The sequence below is a fragment of the Aquarana catesbeiana genome, linkage group LG09 (genome assembly GCF_042186555.1).
Source record: "Aquarana catesbeiana isolate 2022-GZ linkage group LG09, ASM4218655v1, whole genome shotgun sequence".
NCBI lineage: Eukaryota > Metazoa > Chordata > Amphibia > Anura > Ranidae > Aquarana > Aquarana catesbeiana.
In genome coordinates, this window is record NC_133332.1 from 15407286 (window position 1) to 15426111 (window position 18826).

At 45.1% G+C, this 18826-nt stretch overlaps 1 protein-coding gene across 3 annotated transcripts in view; it reads left to right on the forward strand.

The window, feature by feature from the left end:
- CHM (CHM Rab escort protein) overlaps nucleotides 1–18826 on the forward strand; it is a 184090-nt gene that overhangs the window by 148785 nt on the left and 16479 nt on the right. For all 3 annotated transcript variants that reach the window (XM_073598122.1, XM_073598124.1, XM_073598125.1), the window contains exon 13: nucleotides 7713–7808. In XM_073598122.1, coding sequence (XP_073454223.1) covers nucleotides 7713–7808 — 96 coding nt within the window. The remainder of the gene's footprint in view (nucleotides 1–7712; nucleotides 7809–18826) is intronic.

An 18826-nucleotide genomic window follows, 5' to 3' on the forward strand; every position in this document is an offset into this window, starting at 1 on the left:
GGACTTAGGATAAACAAGTAATTGGGCTGACTGCACATAACTGCAAATATAACAATATAAAAAAACAAAAATGATCAACATAAATTATATATATATATATATATATATATATATATATATATATATATATATATATATATATATATATATATATACACACAGTTATATACAGTATCTTCCAAAAAAGAGTACACCCTCACATTTTTGTAAATATTTTCTTCTATCTTTTCATGTGACAACACTGAAGAAATGACACTTTGCTACAATGTAAAGTAGTGAGTGTACAGCTTGTATAACAGTGTAAATTTGCTGTCCCCTCAAAATAACTCAACACACAGCCATTAATGTCTAAACCGCTGGCAACAAAAGTGAGTACACCCCTAAGTGAAAATGTCCAAATTGGGACCCAATTAGCCATTTTCCATGCCCGATGTCATGTGACTCGTTAGTGTTACAAGGTCTCAGGTGTGAATGGGGAGTAGGTGTGTTAAATTTGGTGTTATCGCTCTCACTCTCTCATACTGGTCACTGGAAGTTCAACATGGCACCTCATGGAAAAGAATTCCTTGAGGATCTGAAAAAAAGAATAGTTGTTCTACATAAAGATGGTCTAGGCCAGTGATGGCAAACCTTGGCACCCCAGATGTTTTGGAACTACATTTCCCATGATGCTCAACTACACTGCTGAGTGCATGAGCATCATGGGAAATGTAGTTCCAAAACATCTGGAGTGCCAAGGTTCCCCATCACTGGTCTAGGCTATAAGAAGATTGCCAAGACCCTGAAACTGAGCTGCAGCATGGTGGACAAGACCATACAGCAGTTTAACAGGACAGGTTCCACTCAGAACAGGCCTCACCATGGTCGACCAAAGAAGTTGAGGTCACGTGCTCAGCGTCATATCCAGAGGTCGTCTTTGGGAAATAGACGTATGAGTGCTGCCAGCATTGCTGCAGAGGTTGAAGGGGTGGGGGGGTCAGCCTGTCAGTGCTCAGACCATACGCCGCACACTGCATCAAATTGGTCTGCATGGTTGTCGTCCCAGAAGGAAGCCTCTTCTAAAGATGATGCACAAGAAAGCCCGCAAACAGTTTGCTGAAGACAAGCAAACTAAGGACATGGATTACTGGAACCATGTCCTGTGGTCTGATGAGACCAAGATAAACTTATTTGGTTCAGATGGTGACAAGCGTGTGTGGGGGCAACCAGGGGAGGAGGACAAAGACAAGTGTGTCTTGTCTACAGTCAAGCATGGTGGTGGGAGTGTCATAGTCTGGGGCTGCATGAGTGCTGCCGGCAATGGGGAGCTACAGATCATTGAGGGAACCATGAATGCCAACATGAAATGTTGCATACTGAAGCAGAGCATGATCCCCTCCCTTCAGAGACTGGGCCACAGGGCAGTATTCCAACATAAAACACACTTCCAGGATGACCACTGCTTTGCTAAAGAAGCTGAGGGTAAAGGTGATGGACTGGCCAAGCATGTCTCCAGACCTAAACCCTATTGAGCATCTGTGGGGCATCCTCAAACAGAAAGTGGAGGAGCGCAAGGTCTCTAACATCCACCAGCTCTGTGATGTCATCATGGAGGAGTGGAAGAGGACTCCAGTGACAACCTGTGAAGCTCTGGTGACCTCCATGCCCAAGAGGGTTAAGGCAGTGCTGGAAAATAATGGTGGCCACACAAAATATTGACACTTTGGGCCCAATTTGGACATTTTCACTTAGGGGTGTACTCACTTTTGTTGCCAGCGGTTTAGACATTAATGGCTGTGTGTTGAGTTATTTTGAGGGGACAGAAAATTTACACTGTTATACAAGCTGTACACTCACTACTTTACATTGTAGACAAGTGTCATTTCTTCAGTGTTGTCACATGAAAAGATGGAAGAAAATATTTACAAAAATGTGAGGGGTGTACTTACTTTTGTGAGATACTGTGTGTGTGTATATATATGTATATGTATGTATGTATGTATGTAGATAGATAGATAGATAGATAATGTCTATCTATCTATCTATCTATCTATCTATCTATCTATCTATCTATCTATCTATCTATCTACTGTATCTATCTATATGAAATCTATATCTCTATCTATCTCTCTCTCTCTAGATAGATGGATAGATAGATAGATAGATAGATAGATAGAGATATAGATTAGATTAGATAGATTATACATATATCTATATGATTATACATATATATATATATATATATATATATATATATATATATATATATATATATATATATATATATATATATATATATATATAGAGAGAGAGAGAGAGAGAGAGAGAGAGAGAGAGAGAGAGAGAGAGAGAGAGAGAGAGAGAGAGAGAGAGATATATAAAAAGACATGGAGAGACCAGCTCCTCACAGCATACATACATCAATCTCATAATCATAAGTATATCCAAAAAATAATATTAAAAATGTAATAAAAATTGAAAAATCTAAAATTACATTTAAAAAAGAAAAAGAAATGATGACCACACTCACGTGGCACCACTCAAGTTGGTAAATTAAATATAGTAAAATATGAAATCTAATTAGGAAGATAAAGATTGCGCAGCATGCAGGCCGCAGCAAATATAAATTTGGAAATTCGATAGTCCATTTTCTACACTGGAGCTAGGAGGCAGAATTTTTATTTATTTATTTTTTTTCCACAAAAACAAGTATATATTTCCCCATTTTTGGACTCCAATAAAGCGTCTCATCTGGTGGGACGCGGCTCTGCCCCTCGCCGTGTGTCACTGGACGGGATAATTGTCAGCATTCGGAATACACAGGGCTCAGTGTGTTTTTTAAGAGCGCTCGTATTACGGCACCAAACCAGAAGAGACTAATTATTATTAAACATGAAAAGGAGATTGTACCTTGTTAGGGCTTTGATCTTCCGTGATAAAGGAAAAATCCAGTTCATTAAAAGTTTATGGAAGTTGTACAGCGACGTCTTTAGAGACACGCCACGTCCTTTGATTGCCATTGGCCGTTCCGACGGTCCCTTTGTAGAAGTGAGACGATGTTTATATTTGTTGACTCGTCTCTTCTATTAATTATTTGTGTTGGGGCGGGCTGCCGCTTTGTATTTCCTCTTTTTCCTCATTGTTGCTTTTTACGTCTCCTAATGAGGAAACATACTAAGGATTATACGGGGGGAAAGTGGCACCCGATAAGATTAAAATTGTTTACGGCTTTTGTTCCTTGTTTTTGATGCGTCCCGTCTCGTCTGATATTATCGGCGTCTTTATAGAAGTGGAAAAGGTTGCGCGGCTCTTGGAGTCTAATCAGAATGCTGAGACTTGTAGTTCTGCAGCTTCTGTTGGCTAAATGTGAACAGAAACTAAAGACTATGGGTGGTTAAAGGAGACCTGTCCTGGGAGGAGTTTGGAGGCTGCCATCGTTGATCCTTTTCTGAAGTTACCCATCCCTCATCCAAATATACCTCCACATGGCCGCCCACCTCTCCTTCTTCTTCTATCTGGGCTGTATGGAGGACCATGTGATCTCCTCCCATGATCCATTGCTCAGGCCTAGCAGCCAGCTACTACTTGATTGGCCCAGGTGATTCCACCACTTTCTGCAAGCTCGGAAACACAGACCACCACTCACTGTTTACTGATGGCTTCATTGGGGGAAGGGGGGGTTGCGTGGGGATGCTGGGAAGGTTATTTTACACTTTATCACCAAAAGTATTGGGACGCCTGCCTTTACACACATATGAACTTTAATGGCATCCCAGTCTTGGTCCGTAGGGTTCAATATTGAGTTGGTCCACCCTTTGCAGCTATAACAGCTTCAACTCTTCTAGGAAGGCCGTCCACAAGGTTTAGGAGTGTGTCTATGGGGATGTTTGATCATTCTTCCAGAAGAGCATTTGTGAGGTCAGGCACTGATGTTGGACGAGAAGGCCTGGCTCACAGTCTCCGCTCTAATGTATCCCAAAGATGTTCTATCGGGTTGAGGTCAAGACTCTGTGCAGGCCAGTCAAGTTCCTCCTCCCCAAACTCGCTCATCCATGTCTTTATGGACCTTGCTTTGTGCACTGGTGGGCAGTCATGTTGGAACAGGAAGGGGCCGTCCCCAAACTGTTCCCACAAATTTGGGAGCAGGAAATTGTCCAAAATGTCTTGGTATGCTGACGTCTTAAGAGTTCCCTTCACTGGAACTAAGGGGCCAAGACCAACCCCTGAAAAATAGCCCCCACACCATAATCCCCCCCCCCTCCACCAAATGATGTGGACCAGTGCACCAAGGTCCATAAAGACATGGATGAGTGAGTTTGGGGTGGAGGAACTTGACTGTCCTGCACAGAGTCTTGACCTCAACCCGATAGAACACCTTTGGGATGAATTAGAGCGGAGACTGTGAGCCGGGCCTTCTCGTCCAACATCAGTGCCTGACCTCACAAATGCTCTTCTGGAAGAATGGTCAAACATTCCCATAGACACCCTCCTAAACCTTGTGGACAGCCTTCCCAGAAGAGTTGAAGCTGTTATAGCTGCGAAGGGCGGAGCCAACTCAATATTGAACCCTACGGACTAAGACTGGGATGTCATTAAAGTTCATGTGTGTGTAAAGGCAGGTGTCCCAATACTTTTGGCAATACAGTGTAACTATAAAGGGGATGTGCTTTAACCAGTTCAACTCCCCAGCCCTGTATGGTACACCCCCCTTCCCTCATGGAACACGGATCTTACTGGTTATGTTGTTTGCCACTTTAAACAAATTGCTTATTAGGCTTCAGTAGGCTTTCAGCAAGCTTCAAGGAGTGCAGAAGCCTGTTAGCAGCTTGTTTAAAGTGGCAATCAGCACTCCCATTGGGATCTGTGCTCAGTATTTACAAACTGGAGCTGAATGGTAATTTTAAAAGCTTCAAGAAAGCTTGCTGAAAGCTCCGCAAATCCTTTCTCAAAGCTTCCCATTCACACTGCTCTTATACAAGCTGAAGCCCGTGTGAAACAGGGGGGGCACACACTAAAGGAAAATCAGGCAAACAATCATTTCCTCTTTTCACAGCAAGTCGGAACGGAGGAAGGAAATAATGTTTGAAATGTTCTTGTATGATAAAAGTTTTTTGTTGTTGTTTGTTTCTGATCATGCGCAGTCTTTCTTTTCTGATTTTTCTTGTACGAAAACGCTACACATTGACCGTTTGCCGTCCGCGTAACATCGTATGACGTCGCAGACTTTGAGCGGTGATATCTGAATGATGGGTGCGGCTACAGGCATCATTCAGATATCGTATTTTAGAGCCGCCGATCCCCTTCACCATAAGAACGATCATAGCGGCTGCTTGATCGTTCTTATTGGCGGTGAGAGGGGGCATCCCCCCCCCCCCTCCGGTGCTTCTCCGGGCTCGCCCCTGCCATCGGCGAACCGGAGAAGGAAACGACCGGCCGCCGGATGCTGACCATAGAGATTTCCGGCGGGCCAGATGGTCCCCAGAGTCTCTATATTCATGTGTTATGACATCACACCCGGCCTCTGCATTTGAGAAAATACCGCCTCCTCGGCTGGGAAGCTGAGATCTTCTTCCTTTTTTTTTTTTTTTTTTTTTTGTATTTCAGGCTTCCCAGCCTAGAGGTGAGATGTGGGGACTTATTGACCTCATATCTCACTGTAAAGAGGACCTGTCAAGCACTATTCCTATTACAAGGGATGTTTAAATACTTTGCAATAGAAATAAAAGTGATCAAAAAAAAAAAAATGTAAAAAGAAAGTGTCAAAATAGAAAAATGAAAGTAAAATTAACAATAAAAAAAAAAATAAAAAATTTTAAATCGCCCCTCTTGTCGCAGAAGCGAACGCATACGTAAGTCGCGCCCACATATGTAAAATGTTAAAATAGAAAAATTAACAATGAAAAAAAAAAATGAACATCGCCCCTGTCCTCGCGTGCTCGCTCGCAGAAGAGAACACATACGTAAGTAGCGCTCACATATTGTCAAAATAGAAAAATGTAAGTAAAATTAACAATAAAAAAAATAAATAACATCGCCCCTGTCCTCGCTTGCTCGCTCGCAGAAGCGAACGCATACGTAAGTCGCGCCCACATATGTACACGGCATTCAAACCACACATGTGAGGTATCGCCGCAAACATTAAAGTGAGAGCAATAATTCTATACCAAGACCTCCTCTGTAACTCTAAACATGTAACCTGTAAAAAAAAAAATTTGAAAGCGTCGCCAATATAGGAATTTTTAAGTTTGGCGCCGTTCCACAAGTGTGCGCAGTTTTGAAGTGTGACATGTTAGGTATCTATTCACTCGGCGTAATATCATCTTTCACATTATACAAAAAAAAATTGGGCTAACTTTACGGTTTTTTTTTTTTTGTTTGTTTTTTTTAATGCATGAAACGGTTTTAAAAAAAACGCATTTGAAAAATTGCTGCGCAAAGACCGTGCGAGACAAAAAGTTGCAACGACTGCCATCTTATTCTCTGGGGTGTCTGCTAAAAAAAAAAATAACATATTTTTTGGGGCTTCTGTGTAATTTTCTAGCAAAAAAAATCCGATTTTTTTTTTTTACATGTAGGAGAGAAGTGTCAGAACTGGGTGGCAAGGGGTTAAACTAAAATCGTTCGCTCTGTTACCCAATGAGAAAAATGTTGGTGTTCCCTGTATGGAAATGTTCAACACATTTAACCCCTTGATCGCCCCCTAGTGTTAACCCCTTCCCTACCAGTGGCATTTATACAGTAATCAGTGCACTTTTTTATAGCTGTATAATTGTCAGTGGTCTAAAAAATGTGTCAAAAGTGTCCGATCTGACCGCCGCAATGCCGCAGTCCCGATAAAAATCTCAGATCCCCGCCATTAATAGTAAAAAAATAAATAATAAAAATACCATAAATCTATCCCCTATTTTGTAAACTCTATAACTTTTGCACAAACCAATCAATATACGCTTATTGTGATTTTTTTTTTTCTTTTTTTACCAAAAATATGTAGAAGAATACATATCGGCCTAAACTGATGAATAAATTATTTTTTTTTTTTTTAATTTTGGGGATATTTATTATAGCAAAAACTAAAAAATATTGTTTTTTTTTTTTTTTTTTTGTTAATTGTCATTTTTTGTTTATAGCACAAAAAATAAAAACAGCAGAGGTGATCGAATACCAGCAAAAGAAAGCTCTATTTGTGGGGAAAAAGGACGTCAAATTTTGTTTGGGTACAATGTCGCACGACCGCGCAATTGTCAGTTAAAGCGATGCAGTGCCGAATCACAAAAAATGGCCTGGTCATTAAGGGGGGCAAATCCTTCCGGGGCTGAAGTGGTTAAAATAATTACAGCGCCATCATCCACATACAGAAATAGAAGGGGGACAATGTGAATTAAACAGTGTGTGTGTGTTTAGTATCACTTTAATTGTTCTATGTGTTGGGGTATGACACGTACTGTAAGTGGTGTTCATACAATCTTATCTTTCTGGTGGTTTTGTTATTTTTATATTTACCAAAAAAAAGGTTGATGTTACCTATTTATGTGCAGTGGAGTGGTGCAAGCAGGGACAATTGCAGTCCCACCCTGACTCCACCCTGTTTCATGAACGTCACTCCACTGAGCTGCATTCTGATTGGTTGCTCCTCTTTTGCTCTTTGTACACCATCACCACTCTTTGAGTTATTTTATTGATCATTTTCTTCCGTTTTTTTTTTCTCTGATGTGAATCTGATCCTGTGATTGCAGATCTGGTCCACCTCTCATGTTCCTCGATGAAGGCCACAGCCAGAGAAGACCTGGAGCCGGTGATACGGAAGTTATTTGTAATAGACGGGGAAGAAGGTAAGACATTGAGGTGGCATTGGGTGTATTTGGTTAGGTTTGAATTAATGTGGAAGTCAAGTCAAAACTTAACTAAGCTTACATCTACTCCCACCCCCATTGTAAGCCTATTCTATCTACCCTATAAAAGAAACCTATACTTACCTATTCTGATGTTGCTCCGGTTTGGTCACAAGATTGGGTCCCAGACAGTGGTGTCCCGACCATTGGAGGCGCCCGGCGCCGGCCCCCCTCTCCTCGCCACCCCCCTATATGCAATGAATAGATTCATGCATAGCATGAATCTGTCTATTGCTGCCGCGGCCGCCCCCTTTTCATGCGTTCGGCCCCTTTTCAGGTCACCAGTCGCATGAATTAGAGCGTCCAGGGTTTTTATTTTTGAAGCACCTGATTAGAGCCAGAGGCTCTAATAGGCTTCAGAATAGAGTGGGATTGGGTTGCAGAGAGTGCGCTCTGATCCCACCCAGGTGTGTTACAACAGCGAATGAATATTCGCTGTTGCAACACTGATCCTCCTCCCAGCCAATAGAGGTAGCGAGTCAGCTACTCGTCACCCGATTGACTGAAAGGATAGGTGCTCCTATTGGATGCCTAGGAGGAGACAGTGGAAGTGAAGAGGAGAAGAGCCCATGCATGGATGCCCGATCCCTGCCGCTGCTCCTCGGATGCCCGATCCCGGCCGCTGCTCCTCAAACGCCCGATCCCGGCCGCTGCTCCTCGAATGCCCGATCCCTGCCGCTGCTCCTCGGACGCCCGATCCCTGCTGCTGCTCCTCGGACGCCCGATCCCTGCTGCTGCTCCTCGGACGCCCGATCCCTGCTGCTGCTCCTCGGACGCCCGATCCCTGCTGCTGCTCCTCGAACGCCCGATCCCCGCTGCTGCTCCTCGGATGCCCGATCCCTGCTGCTGCTCCTCGGATGCCCGATTCCCGCCCGATCCCTGCCGCTGCTCCTCGGACGCCCGATCCCCGCCGCTGCTCCTCGAACGCCCGATCCCCGCCGCTGCTCCTCGAACGCCCGATCCCCGCCGCTGCTCCTCGAACGCCCGATCCCCGCCGCTGCTCCTCGAACGCCCGATCCCCGCCGCTGCTCCTCGGATGCCCGATCCCTGCTGCTGCTCCTCGGATGCCCGATTCCCGCCCGATCCCCGACGCTGCTCCTAGGATGCCCGATCCCCACCGCTCCTCAGACGTCTAGATGGGGTAGGTGCCAGTGGATCGACTGGCAGACAGAGGCTGGGGGGGGGTTTGGTTGTTTGCTGCCCCCCCCAATTAAAAACCCACCAGCCACCACTGGTCCCAGTGTCGGCTTCTGTGTAGAGAAGGGACAGCTGATAGCGGATGCCCCATAGTAAGCCTATGGGTGACGTCATCACACAGGCTTTGCTTTTTTAAATTCCTATTTATGGAGAAGCTTCTCATATACAACAAATCCGTCTCAGAACATCTTCCAGTCTTATTAAGAATACAATAAATCAACACAAATTCGGTATATAAGTATGACAGGAAAAGAGACGATGTAAAGGATTGCTGACTGCATGTACACAGCTTTACAAGTACTGCAGGATCTAAAGCAGCAAAACCAGGAGGGGCGGCAAGGTCCAAGGGAAATCACATCAAAATCTGTCAGTAAAATTAAGATTAATGAGACTGAGTAAATACAGATATAAGAAAAAAAGAAAAAAGGGAAATCAGGCATTCTGACACATCTAACACCTATGTATCATTCGTTTGTCAACAAGTATTGTCGTGTGACTCAAAACTTCTGAGAAGGCTACCAGTTATAGTTTTTCATTTGTAAAAGATACAGTATTTGATCCCCCTGCTGATTTTGTACATTTGCCCGCTGACAAATGATCAGTCTATAATTTTAATGGTCGGTTTATTTAAACAGTGAGAGACAGAATAACAACAAAAATATCCAGAAACACACGTTTAAAAAAAGTTATAAATTGATTTGCATTTAAATGAGTGAAATAAATATTTGATCCCTTCGCAAAACATGACTTAGTACTTGGTGGCAAAACCCTTGTTGGCAATCACAGAGGTCAGACGTTTCTTGTAGTTGGCCACCAGGTTTGCACATCTCAGGAGGGATTTTGTCCTCTTTGCAGATCCTCTCCAAGTCATGAAGGTTTCCAGGTTGATGTTTGGTAACTCGAACCTTCAGCTCCCTCCACATATTAAGGTCTGGAGGCTGGTTAGGCCACTTTAGGACCTTTAATGTCCTTCTTCTTGAGCCACTCCTTTGTTGCCTTGGCCATGTGTTTTGGGTCATTGTCATGCTGGAAGACCCATCCACGACCCATTTCCAATGCCCTGGCTGAGGGTAGGAGGTTCTCAACCAAGATTTGATGGTACATGGCCCCGTCCATCGTCCCTTTGATGTGGTGATGTTGTCCTGTCCCCTTAGCAGAAAAACATCCCCAAAGCATAATGTTTCCACCTCCATGTTTGATGGTGGGGATGGTGTTCTTGTGGTCACAGGCAGCATTCCTCCTCCTCCAAACACGGCAAGTTGAGTTGATGCCAAAGAGCTCGATTTTGGTCTCATCTGACCACAACACTTTCACCCAGTTCTCCTCTGAATCATTCAGATGTTCATTAGAAAACTTCAGACAGACCTGTACATGGGCTTTCTTCAGCAGGGGGACCTTGTGGGCGCTTCAGGATTTCAGTCCTTCACGGCGTAGTGTGTTACCAATTGTTTTCTTGGTGACTATGGTCCCAGCTGCCTTGAGATCATTGACAAGATTCTCCCGTGTAGTTCTGGGCTGATTCCTCTCCGTTCTCATGATCATTGAAACTCCACGAGGCGAGATCTTGTATGGAGCTCCAGACCGAGGGAGATTGACAGTTATTTTGTGTTTCTTCCATTCGCGAATAATCGCACCAACTGTTGTCACCAGTGGCGGCTGGTGCTCAAATTTTTTTTGGGGGGGAGGGGGGGTTGTTGGCATTGGTTTGCCGCTCCTCCCCCCCAAAAAAAATTTGAGCACCCCCCCACCGGCGGGAAACGGACGGGAAAGCGGCGAGTCCTAAGACTCCCTGGCCAATCGGGTCTCAGGACCTGCTTCCTGATTAGCTGGGAGGAGAATCAGGAAGACAATAGTGAATATTAATTTGCTATTGTTACACAACTGGAGCAGTGCTCCGCGCCCCAAACCTACCCTTTTTTGAAGCCAATTCGAGCCTCGGGCTCTAATCATGTGCTTAAAAAAAAAAAAAAAACCCCATTGGAATCCATGCATCTGTCGCCCTTCATGTAGTATAGGGGCCGGGCGCATGCATTAGGGGGGCGGCACCCTTGTATGGACGGGCTGCCACTGGTTGTCACCCTCTCGCCAAGCTGCTTGGCGATGGCCTTGTAGCCCATTCCAGCCTTGTGTAGGTCTACAATCTTGTCCCTGACATCCTTGGTCAGCTCGTTGGTCTTGGCCATGGTGGAGAGATTGGAATCTGATTGATTGATTGCTTCTGTGAACAGGTGCTTCAAAAACTTAGCAACATTGTCGGTCCTCCACAAAAAATAAAAATGACACGGCAGGATTGCTTAGAATACAAAGAGAGATAGAAAAAACTATTTAGGAACATGTTTAAATTAACCCGGGATTCCCCTTTAATACCCACCTGTCCTGCCGCCCGTTTCTTGGCTTTTGACTTTCTTGCTGAGTCCCAGCCTTTAGCAGAATCTTCATACCCAACATTTCTAGGTGGTGTCAGTTTTGTGTGTCCAGCCTGCTTCTGGATAAAGATGTCGGTGAAGATTCTGCTGGAGGCTGCAGTTCTTTTATGGGCAGCTTTTTGGTCAAAGTTAAAGGAACAGAATCTTTTTAAAGAGAACCTGTCATTAGCTCATAGGGTACAGGCTATTGTTATGACAGAAGACATGCTGCTGTCTCTTTAGAATTCCTCCTCTGTATGTCTAGGTAAAGGTCCCAAAACACAGGACACACACGCCACGCAGAGGTCACCTGTCAGCCGAGGTGCGGTTTCGCATTACAGGCACCTAATCAGCCTATTTTGTAGTGGTGAGTGTTGCATTATGGGATGTAGAGAAGGCAGTTCCTGAGCTTGGACAATGTTGAAACAATCTTTTGCATGGCTCTCTCTGCAGCAGCTGAAAGCCAGCAGGAGGGAAAGGAGAAGAAGCCAGCTTTCAGCTGCTGCAGAGAGAGTCATAAAGGCGACTGGTTCCAGTAATCGCCCCCTCCACCCTGCCGATCACCCTCCCTGCCCACATCCGATTCACCCTGCTACCTGGGCCCCCTGCTGGCTCGGGCCCCATACAGGAAGACTGGTGGGTACCCCCTTATCTACGGCCCTGATGGAGGGCACAGGTGGCAGCAGATGCTTGCATGCTGTGGGGGGCACGGGTGGCACAAGATGCTCAGATGTTGAAATGCACTGTAGTCATTGAGGGCACAGCTGACACAGGAATCATGGATGTTGTGGGGTGCATTGGAATCATGGGGAGCACAGGTGACACAGGATACTCCAATGCTGTGAGGTGCACTGGAGTCACAGAGGGCACAGGGACACTGGAGTCACGGGAAGGACATGTGACACCAGATCACGGGTGATAAAGAATGCTGTGAGATGCCCTGGAGTCATAAGGGGTCCAGGTGACACAGGATGGTTAGATGCTATGGGAGGGGCACTGTAGCTATAGGGAGCACAGGTGATGCAGGATGTTTAGGGGGGGGCACAGGTGACACAGGATGCTCAGATACTGTGGGGCCCACTGGGTTCATAGGAGACACAGGTGACATAGCATGCTCAGATGCTGTGGGTTGGCACTGTAGCTATGGGGGGGCACAGTAAGCTTGGATGCTGTGGGGTGTAATGGAGTCATGGGGGCACATGGGACACAGTAAGCTTGGATGCTATGGGGTGCACTGGAGTCATGGGGGGCAAAGGAAGCTTGGATGCTGAGAGGTGCAATGAAGTCATAGGGGGCACAGGTGACACAGGTTGCTCAGATGCTTTGGGGGGGTTGGGGGCACTGTTGCTATGGGGGGCACAGGTAACACAGAATGCTCAAATGCTGTGAAGTCATGGGAGGCACAGGTGAGACAGGATGCTCGGATGCTGCTGCGACACAGGTCACAGGATGCTCTGTTGTTGTGGGACACACTGGAATCATGTAGTGCACAGGTGACACTGGATGTTCTAATGCCTGTGGGGTGCACTGGAGTCATTTGGGGCACAGATGACACAGGAAGCTTGAATGCTGTGGGGGGCACTGGAGTCATAAGGGGCACAGATGACATGGGTTGTTCGGATACTATGGGGGACACAGGTGACGCGGGATGCTCAAATGCTGTGAAGTCATGGGAGGCACAGGTGACACAGGAGGTTCAGATGCTGTAGGGCCCACTGGAGTCCTGGGGTTCACAGGTAACACAGGATTGCTGTAAGGTGCACTGAAGATATGAGAGCTACAGGTGACACAGGATGCTCGGATGCTGCGGGGGACACTGTAGTCATGGGGTGCACAGGTCACAGGATGCTCTATTGTTGTGGGACACACTGAAATCATGTGGTGCACAGGCGACACATAGATTATTGATGGGCTCAGGCATGTTCAGGATTGTAGTCCCAACCCACCTGAGCAATCTCGCCAGGCAGCCGACACTGCACACCACCAATCGTAGGCAGTGGGGCATTTCCCAGTCTGTGCAGCTGCGAACTGGATGCTGTGAGGCGCACAGGTGATAGAGGATGCTCTAATGCTGTGGGGTGCAGTCAAGACATGGGGGGTGGGGGGGCATAGGTAACACCAGATGCATTTGGGGTATAGCGGAGTCACTGTGGCACAAGATGGGAAGTACAGTGAACACCGGCAGCTGAAGAAGCTTAGGAGACTGTAGGCAAGCATGGAGGACAGCAGGTAGTTCGGCATAGTGACGTGTTGCCCGAACATCAAACCATAAGTTGTTTCCCAATTTAAAGTTGTGCCGGTCAGGAGAGCTGTTTTGTTGTGATTCCGGTCAGGAGAGCTGTTTTGTTGCGATGCCGGTCAGGAGAGCTGTTTTGTTGCGATGCCGGTCAGGAGAGCTGTTTTGTTGCGATGCCGGTCAGGAGAGCTGTTTTGTTGCGATGCCAGCACTCTAGAAGAAACCCAGGAATGACTGGTGGCCATGTGCTGGAGAGAAGACCCCACCATAGGATCCCATAAGTGGTTAGTGAGTATGTTCTCATATTAGAATATTAGATTTCGCTCAGATCAGAATTCTAAGGCGAAGAAGCTTTTCGTTGAATATCAACCCTGACCTTTTACAAAGAGGCCCTGTCATTCACCTGTGGATGGCCCGCTGTTGATCTCCTTCTGGAAAGGCCCTTCAAAATCCTTCACAGCAACCATCTAATCAATAAGGTCCTCTCTTCACCCCCCGACACTTGGAGCCTTTTCATCATTGCGGCCAGGTAGTAGCCATGTTTTAATTAAAATGTCAGAACAAATACTGTTGGAGTTCTAGAGAATGAATCACCAGATAGAGAGAGGCAGCGGACCAAGGCAGGTCAGCCAGACAAAGTCACCTGCCGCCGCCACTCCATCCATTTTCCTGCTAAGTGAGTCGGGAGTTACTTCTGCACCATTATCAACTTTTAAGATTTTTTTTTTTTTTTGCATTTTGCATTTTATCAAGAGACAATTTTTTTCACAGGCTGTTGGATTTAATTAGCATTTTAAACGATTCCCTAACCTTACAAAATACGTGATAAAAGACTCGCTAACGATGTTCCCGTTAAAGCAGTTTTGACTTATTGGCCGCATATATTTCTCCTCCCCCCTCCTCCTCCTCTACTCTTAATAAGCCGTTCTCCAAAATTAGGCAGAATTTAAAGAAGAATTAAATTTTTTCTCTTTTTTTTTTCTGACGCTTTGAATCTTGACTTTTTAGTTTTAATTTTTACATCGAAATGTTCCCTTTTTTGAGGGATCTAAGACCAGATATGCTATACCCAGGGTTGGTGCTTCTTGATACTCTTAACCAATAAACATTGAGTGATATGAAACTTTTGGACTGGGTCCTCCTCAGTACCCACTCTAGAGCTTTTCATCTGCTAAGTATCCTGTTGGTCACTCCCAGAGGCAGCCGCCCAGGTCCAGAATAAGGTCCATCTTCAAGGCACCTTCTAGACCGGGGATCTCCAAACTATGGCCCTCCAGTTGTTCAGGAACTACAATTCCCCTCTTGTCTGTGAATGTCAAAATTTTACAATGCCTCATGAGACGTGTCGTTCCGCAACAGCTGGATGGCCGTAGTTTGACAGATGCTTAGTCGTTTTCTTCCCAGGTCGTTTTATACTCCGGAAGACCTACGTGAAGATCTTGCCCACCACACTTCCTCCTATGGGGTGTGCTATGTTGCCTTGAGGGCTCTTTTCCAAGAGACCCTTGGTTCGCATTTCTTCACCTTAAACCCTCATTCAACAAAACAAATTTCAAATTAATGACTTGTGTCTTATTGGTGGTCGAAATAAACCATAGCCAAAGCCTGGGGAAAGCAATTTACTTGCTCCACAGAAGATAATTGACGCATTGATGTGTTTTTCAATGATGAAAAATTTACTAGCGTCCTTTTACACACCCACAAGAAAATCCTTGCAGTATAGTCCCCTTGGTTACAGTTTGCCCACACCTCAATGCTTATAGCAAGTTCTTCTTTCCTGTATTCTAAAGCTCTTCTTTAGGTGGCCTAGATGTCCCTTTCCACCTCCCTTCACTCCCCCCCCCCCCACTTTCAATCCATGCTACTGACCTTGGTCCCTACTTTTCTATAGTTTCCTATCTTCTTCTTTCTTTCCTATCTTTTTTCTACACTACTGCAATCTTTTTCTCTTATACCCTTGCCTTTAGTTCCTACCAAGAGGCTTAAAGTAGGTGTAAAGCTTTGACATGAAATATGAACAAAGCATATCCCTCTATAGTGTGTACTTGTCTCCATCCAGAGCACTGTCATTTCTGTCTGCTCCTTCCTTCTTCTGCTATCAGCATGTGTCACTTCTGACAAGTATTCCTGACACCAAGAGGTGAAAAGGTGACAGGGGAGGATACTCCAGCACACAGCCTGTGATTGACAACCTCAGCTTTGTTCTGTTGTGCTGTGAGAAGGGGGTGCGTCCCTTCCCTCCAACCTGCTCTCACTGAGCTCTGCAGAGTGTGACTTCAGCTTCCCGCCCCCTGCTTTCTGAAATCTCAGACAAGCTGTATAAATTCTAGACATTGAATGGACGTAGAGGAGAGAAGACTGCAGATAAACGGATACAACTTATGTAGAAGGATTTCTTTCATCCCTGTGTATCACCCGAGGAAAGTCACATCACTGCCTTTATGTAAGGGTATTACAACCGCTTTAACTACTTTTCACCTCTCCCCCCCTCTCTGAAGAAGACTATGCCCCCCCACCAGGATAACACATTCCATCCTGATTAATACCTCGCCAACTGTAAAAATGACTTTAACGCAGAATTTCACCCGTTTTTTAAGCTTCCTCTGATTATGATGCCCATCCAAAGTACAGTGGTAAATGGATATTATCGATTTTTTTTTTTTAATTATTATTTTATAAATACTTTACCTTATTTTAATGCCATTTGTCTGCACTTCCTGTCCTGGCCGCCTAGGCGATTACATCATCAGGTGATTCCCTTGGACTCCTGGGATATTGAGGTCATCTATCCCAGGAGTCTTCGGGTAGCCTAATGGTGGAATCTCACAATATTTGGAGACAGGAAAATGATGCAATTGGGAGGAATTATGCACGGGTTCTCTGTTGACTGACAAGTTGGCAGAGCAACGGGGCGGGAATGTCCGCTGATTGACATGGCAACCTGTAATCAGCAAAGTGTAGTGCGCGGAGTGATTACTGCGCAGGAGCGAGATCGGGAGGTGCATGCTGGGTATCCAGCTGCACCGAATCCCGGAAATGCACAGGAGCGGGCTTCAGATGCCCACATCCTCAATGGCCCCGAGATCAAGTAAGAGATTACTGATTTATAAGTAAAAACTATGAGGAAAATTCTCACAATATCCACAAGTACTAAGAATAACGGGGGTGGTTTTATCCAAAAACTGCTTAGGGGACTGGAGCCTCGCTTTAAGATATCTGCAAACCGCGCATAGGCCATAAGTCTATTTGTCTGTATGTCTGAAGACGCCAGTTGTGTTCAACCATGGCTTTATGTTTCTGGATCTCATGGCTCTGACAAACTACTGGTACATTGTTTTTATAAATATAATATACACTCTCCGGCCACTTTATTAGGTCCCCCTTGCTAGTAGCGGGTTGCACCCCCTTTTGTCTTCATTCTTGGTGGCATAGATACAACAAGGGGTTGGAAACGTTCCTCAGAGATTTTGCTCCATAGTGACATGATAGCATCACGCAGTTCCACCACATTCCCAAGGGAGCTCTATTGGATGAGATGTGGTGAGTGTGGAGGACATTGGAGGACAGGGACCTCATTGTCCAGTGGTGAGATGATTGGAGCTTTGTGACATGGTGCATTATCCTGCTGGAAGGAGCCATCAGAAGATGAGGACACTGTAGTCATAAAGGGATGGACATGGTCACCAACAATACTCAGGTAGGCCGTGGTGTTTAAACCATGCTCAGTTGGTACTAAGGGGTCCAAAGTGTGCCAAGAAAATATCACCCCCCACCACCACCATTACACCCCCACCACCAGCCTAAACCGGTGATACAAAGCAGGATAGATCCATGCGCCAAATTCTGACCCCACCATCTGAATGTCGCAGCTGAAATTGAGATTCGTCAGACCAGGCAACGTTTTTCCAATCTTCTATTGTCCAATTTTGGTGAGCCTGTGAGAGTTGTATCCTCAGTTTCGTGTTCTTAGCTTACAGGAGTGGCACCCGGTGTGGACTTCTGCTGCTATTGCCCATCTGCTTCAAGGTTCGATGTGTTGTGTGCTCAGAGATGGTATTCTGCATACATTGGTTGTAACAAGTGGTTATTTGAGTTACTGTTGCCTTTCTATCATCTGGAACCAGTCTGCCCATTCTTCTCTGATCTCTGACATCAACAAGGCATTTTCCTCTACACAACTGCCGCTCACTGGATATTTTCTCTTTTTTTCACCATTATCTGTAAACCCGAGAGAAGGTTGTGTGAAAATCCCAGTAGATCAGCAGTTTTGGAAATACTCAGACCATCCCGTCTGGCACCAACAACCATGCCACGTTCAGCCCTGGTTCACATTGATGCGATTTGGCATGTGATTTGACATGTCAAATCGCATGCCGAATTGGCGGCTATTGCCCGCAATGGAACCGTCGGAATCGGTGCGACGCTGCACCAATTCCCAAAAGTAGTTTCTGTACTACTTTTGGCAATTTCAGGTGCGATTTTAATAGACTTCTGTGCAGGAAATCACACAGATGTCTCTGAAATTATCAGACTGACATGCGGTAATAAAATCGTGCAAGTTCAGCTAAACTCGCACAATTTCGATCCCGCAACAATCCTTCAAGATGGAGAGTGGGGGGAAGGGTCTGCTAAATAAGTCATATTTACCAGCCCTTTCCTTTCCTGAATGAATACAGTGAGTGAATGGTACTAATCGCTCACTGTGTTCATTCATAACTGATTGGCTGTATGGGGCCCCATGTCAGGTTGTCTGTATGAGGACCCGTGGTTTCTAACAGCAGCCCTGGGTGTACCTAATAAAGGGGCTGGTGAGTGTGTGTGTGTGTGTGTATATATATATATATATATGTACAGTATCTCACAAAAGTGAGTACACCCCTCACATTTTTGTAAATATTTTCTTCTATCTTTTTTAAAAGGTGCCTGTTATACGCCAATAAATACAGTATATATATATATCTATAGATATATAGATATATATATCTATACATCTATAGATATATCTATCTATAGATACATATAGATAGATAGATAGATAGATAGATAGATAGATAGATAGATAGATAGATAGATAGATAGATAGATAGATAGATAGATAGATAGATAGATCTATATAGATA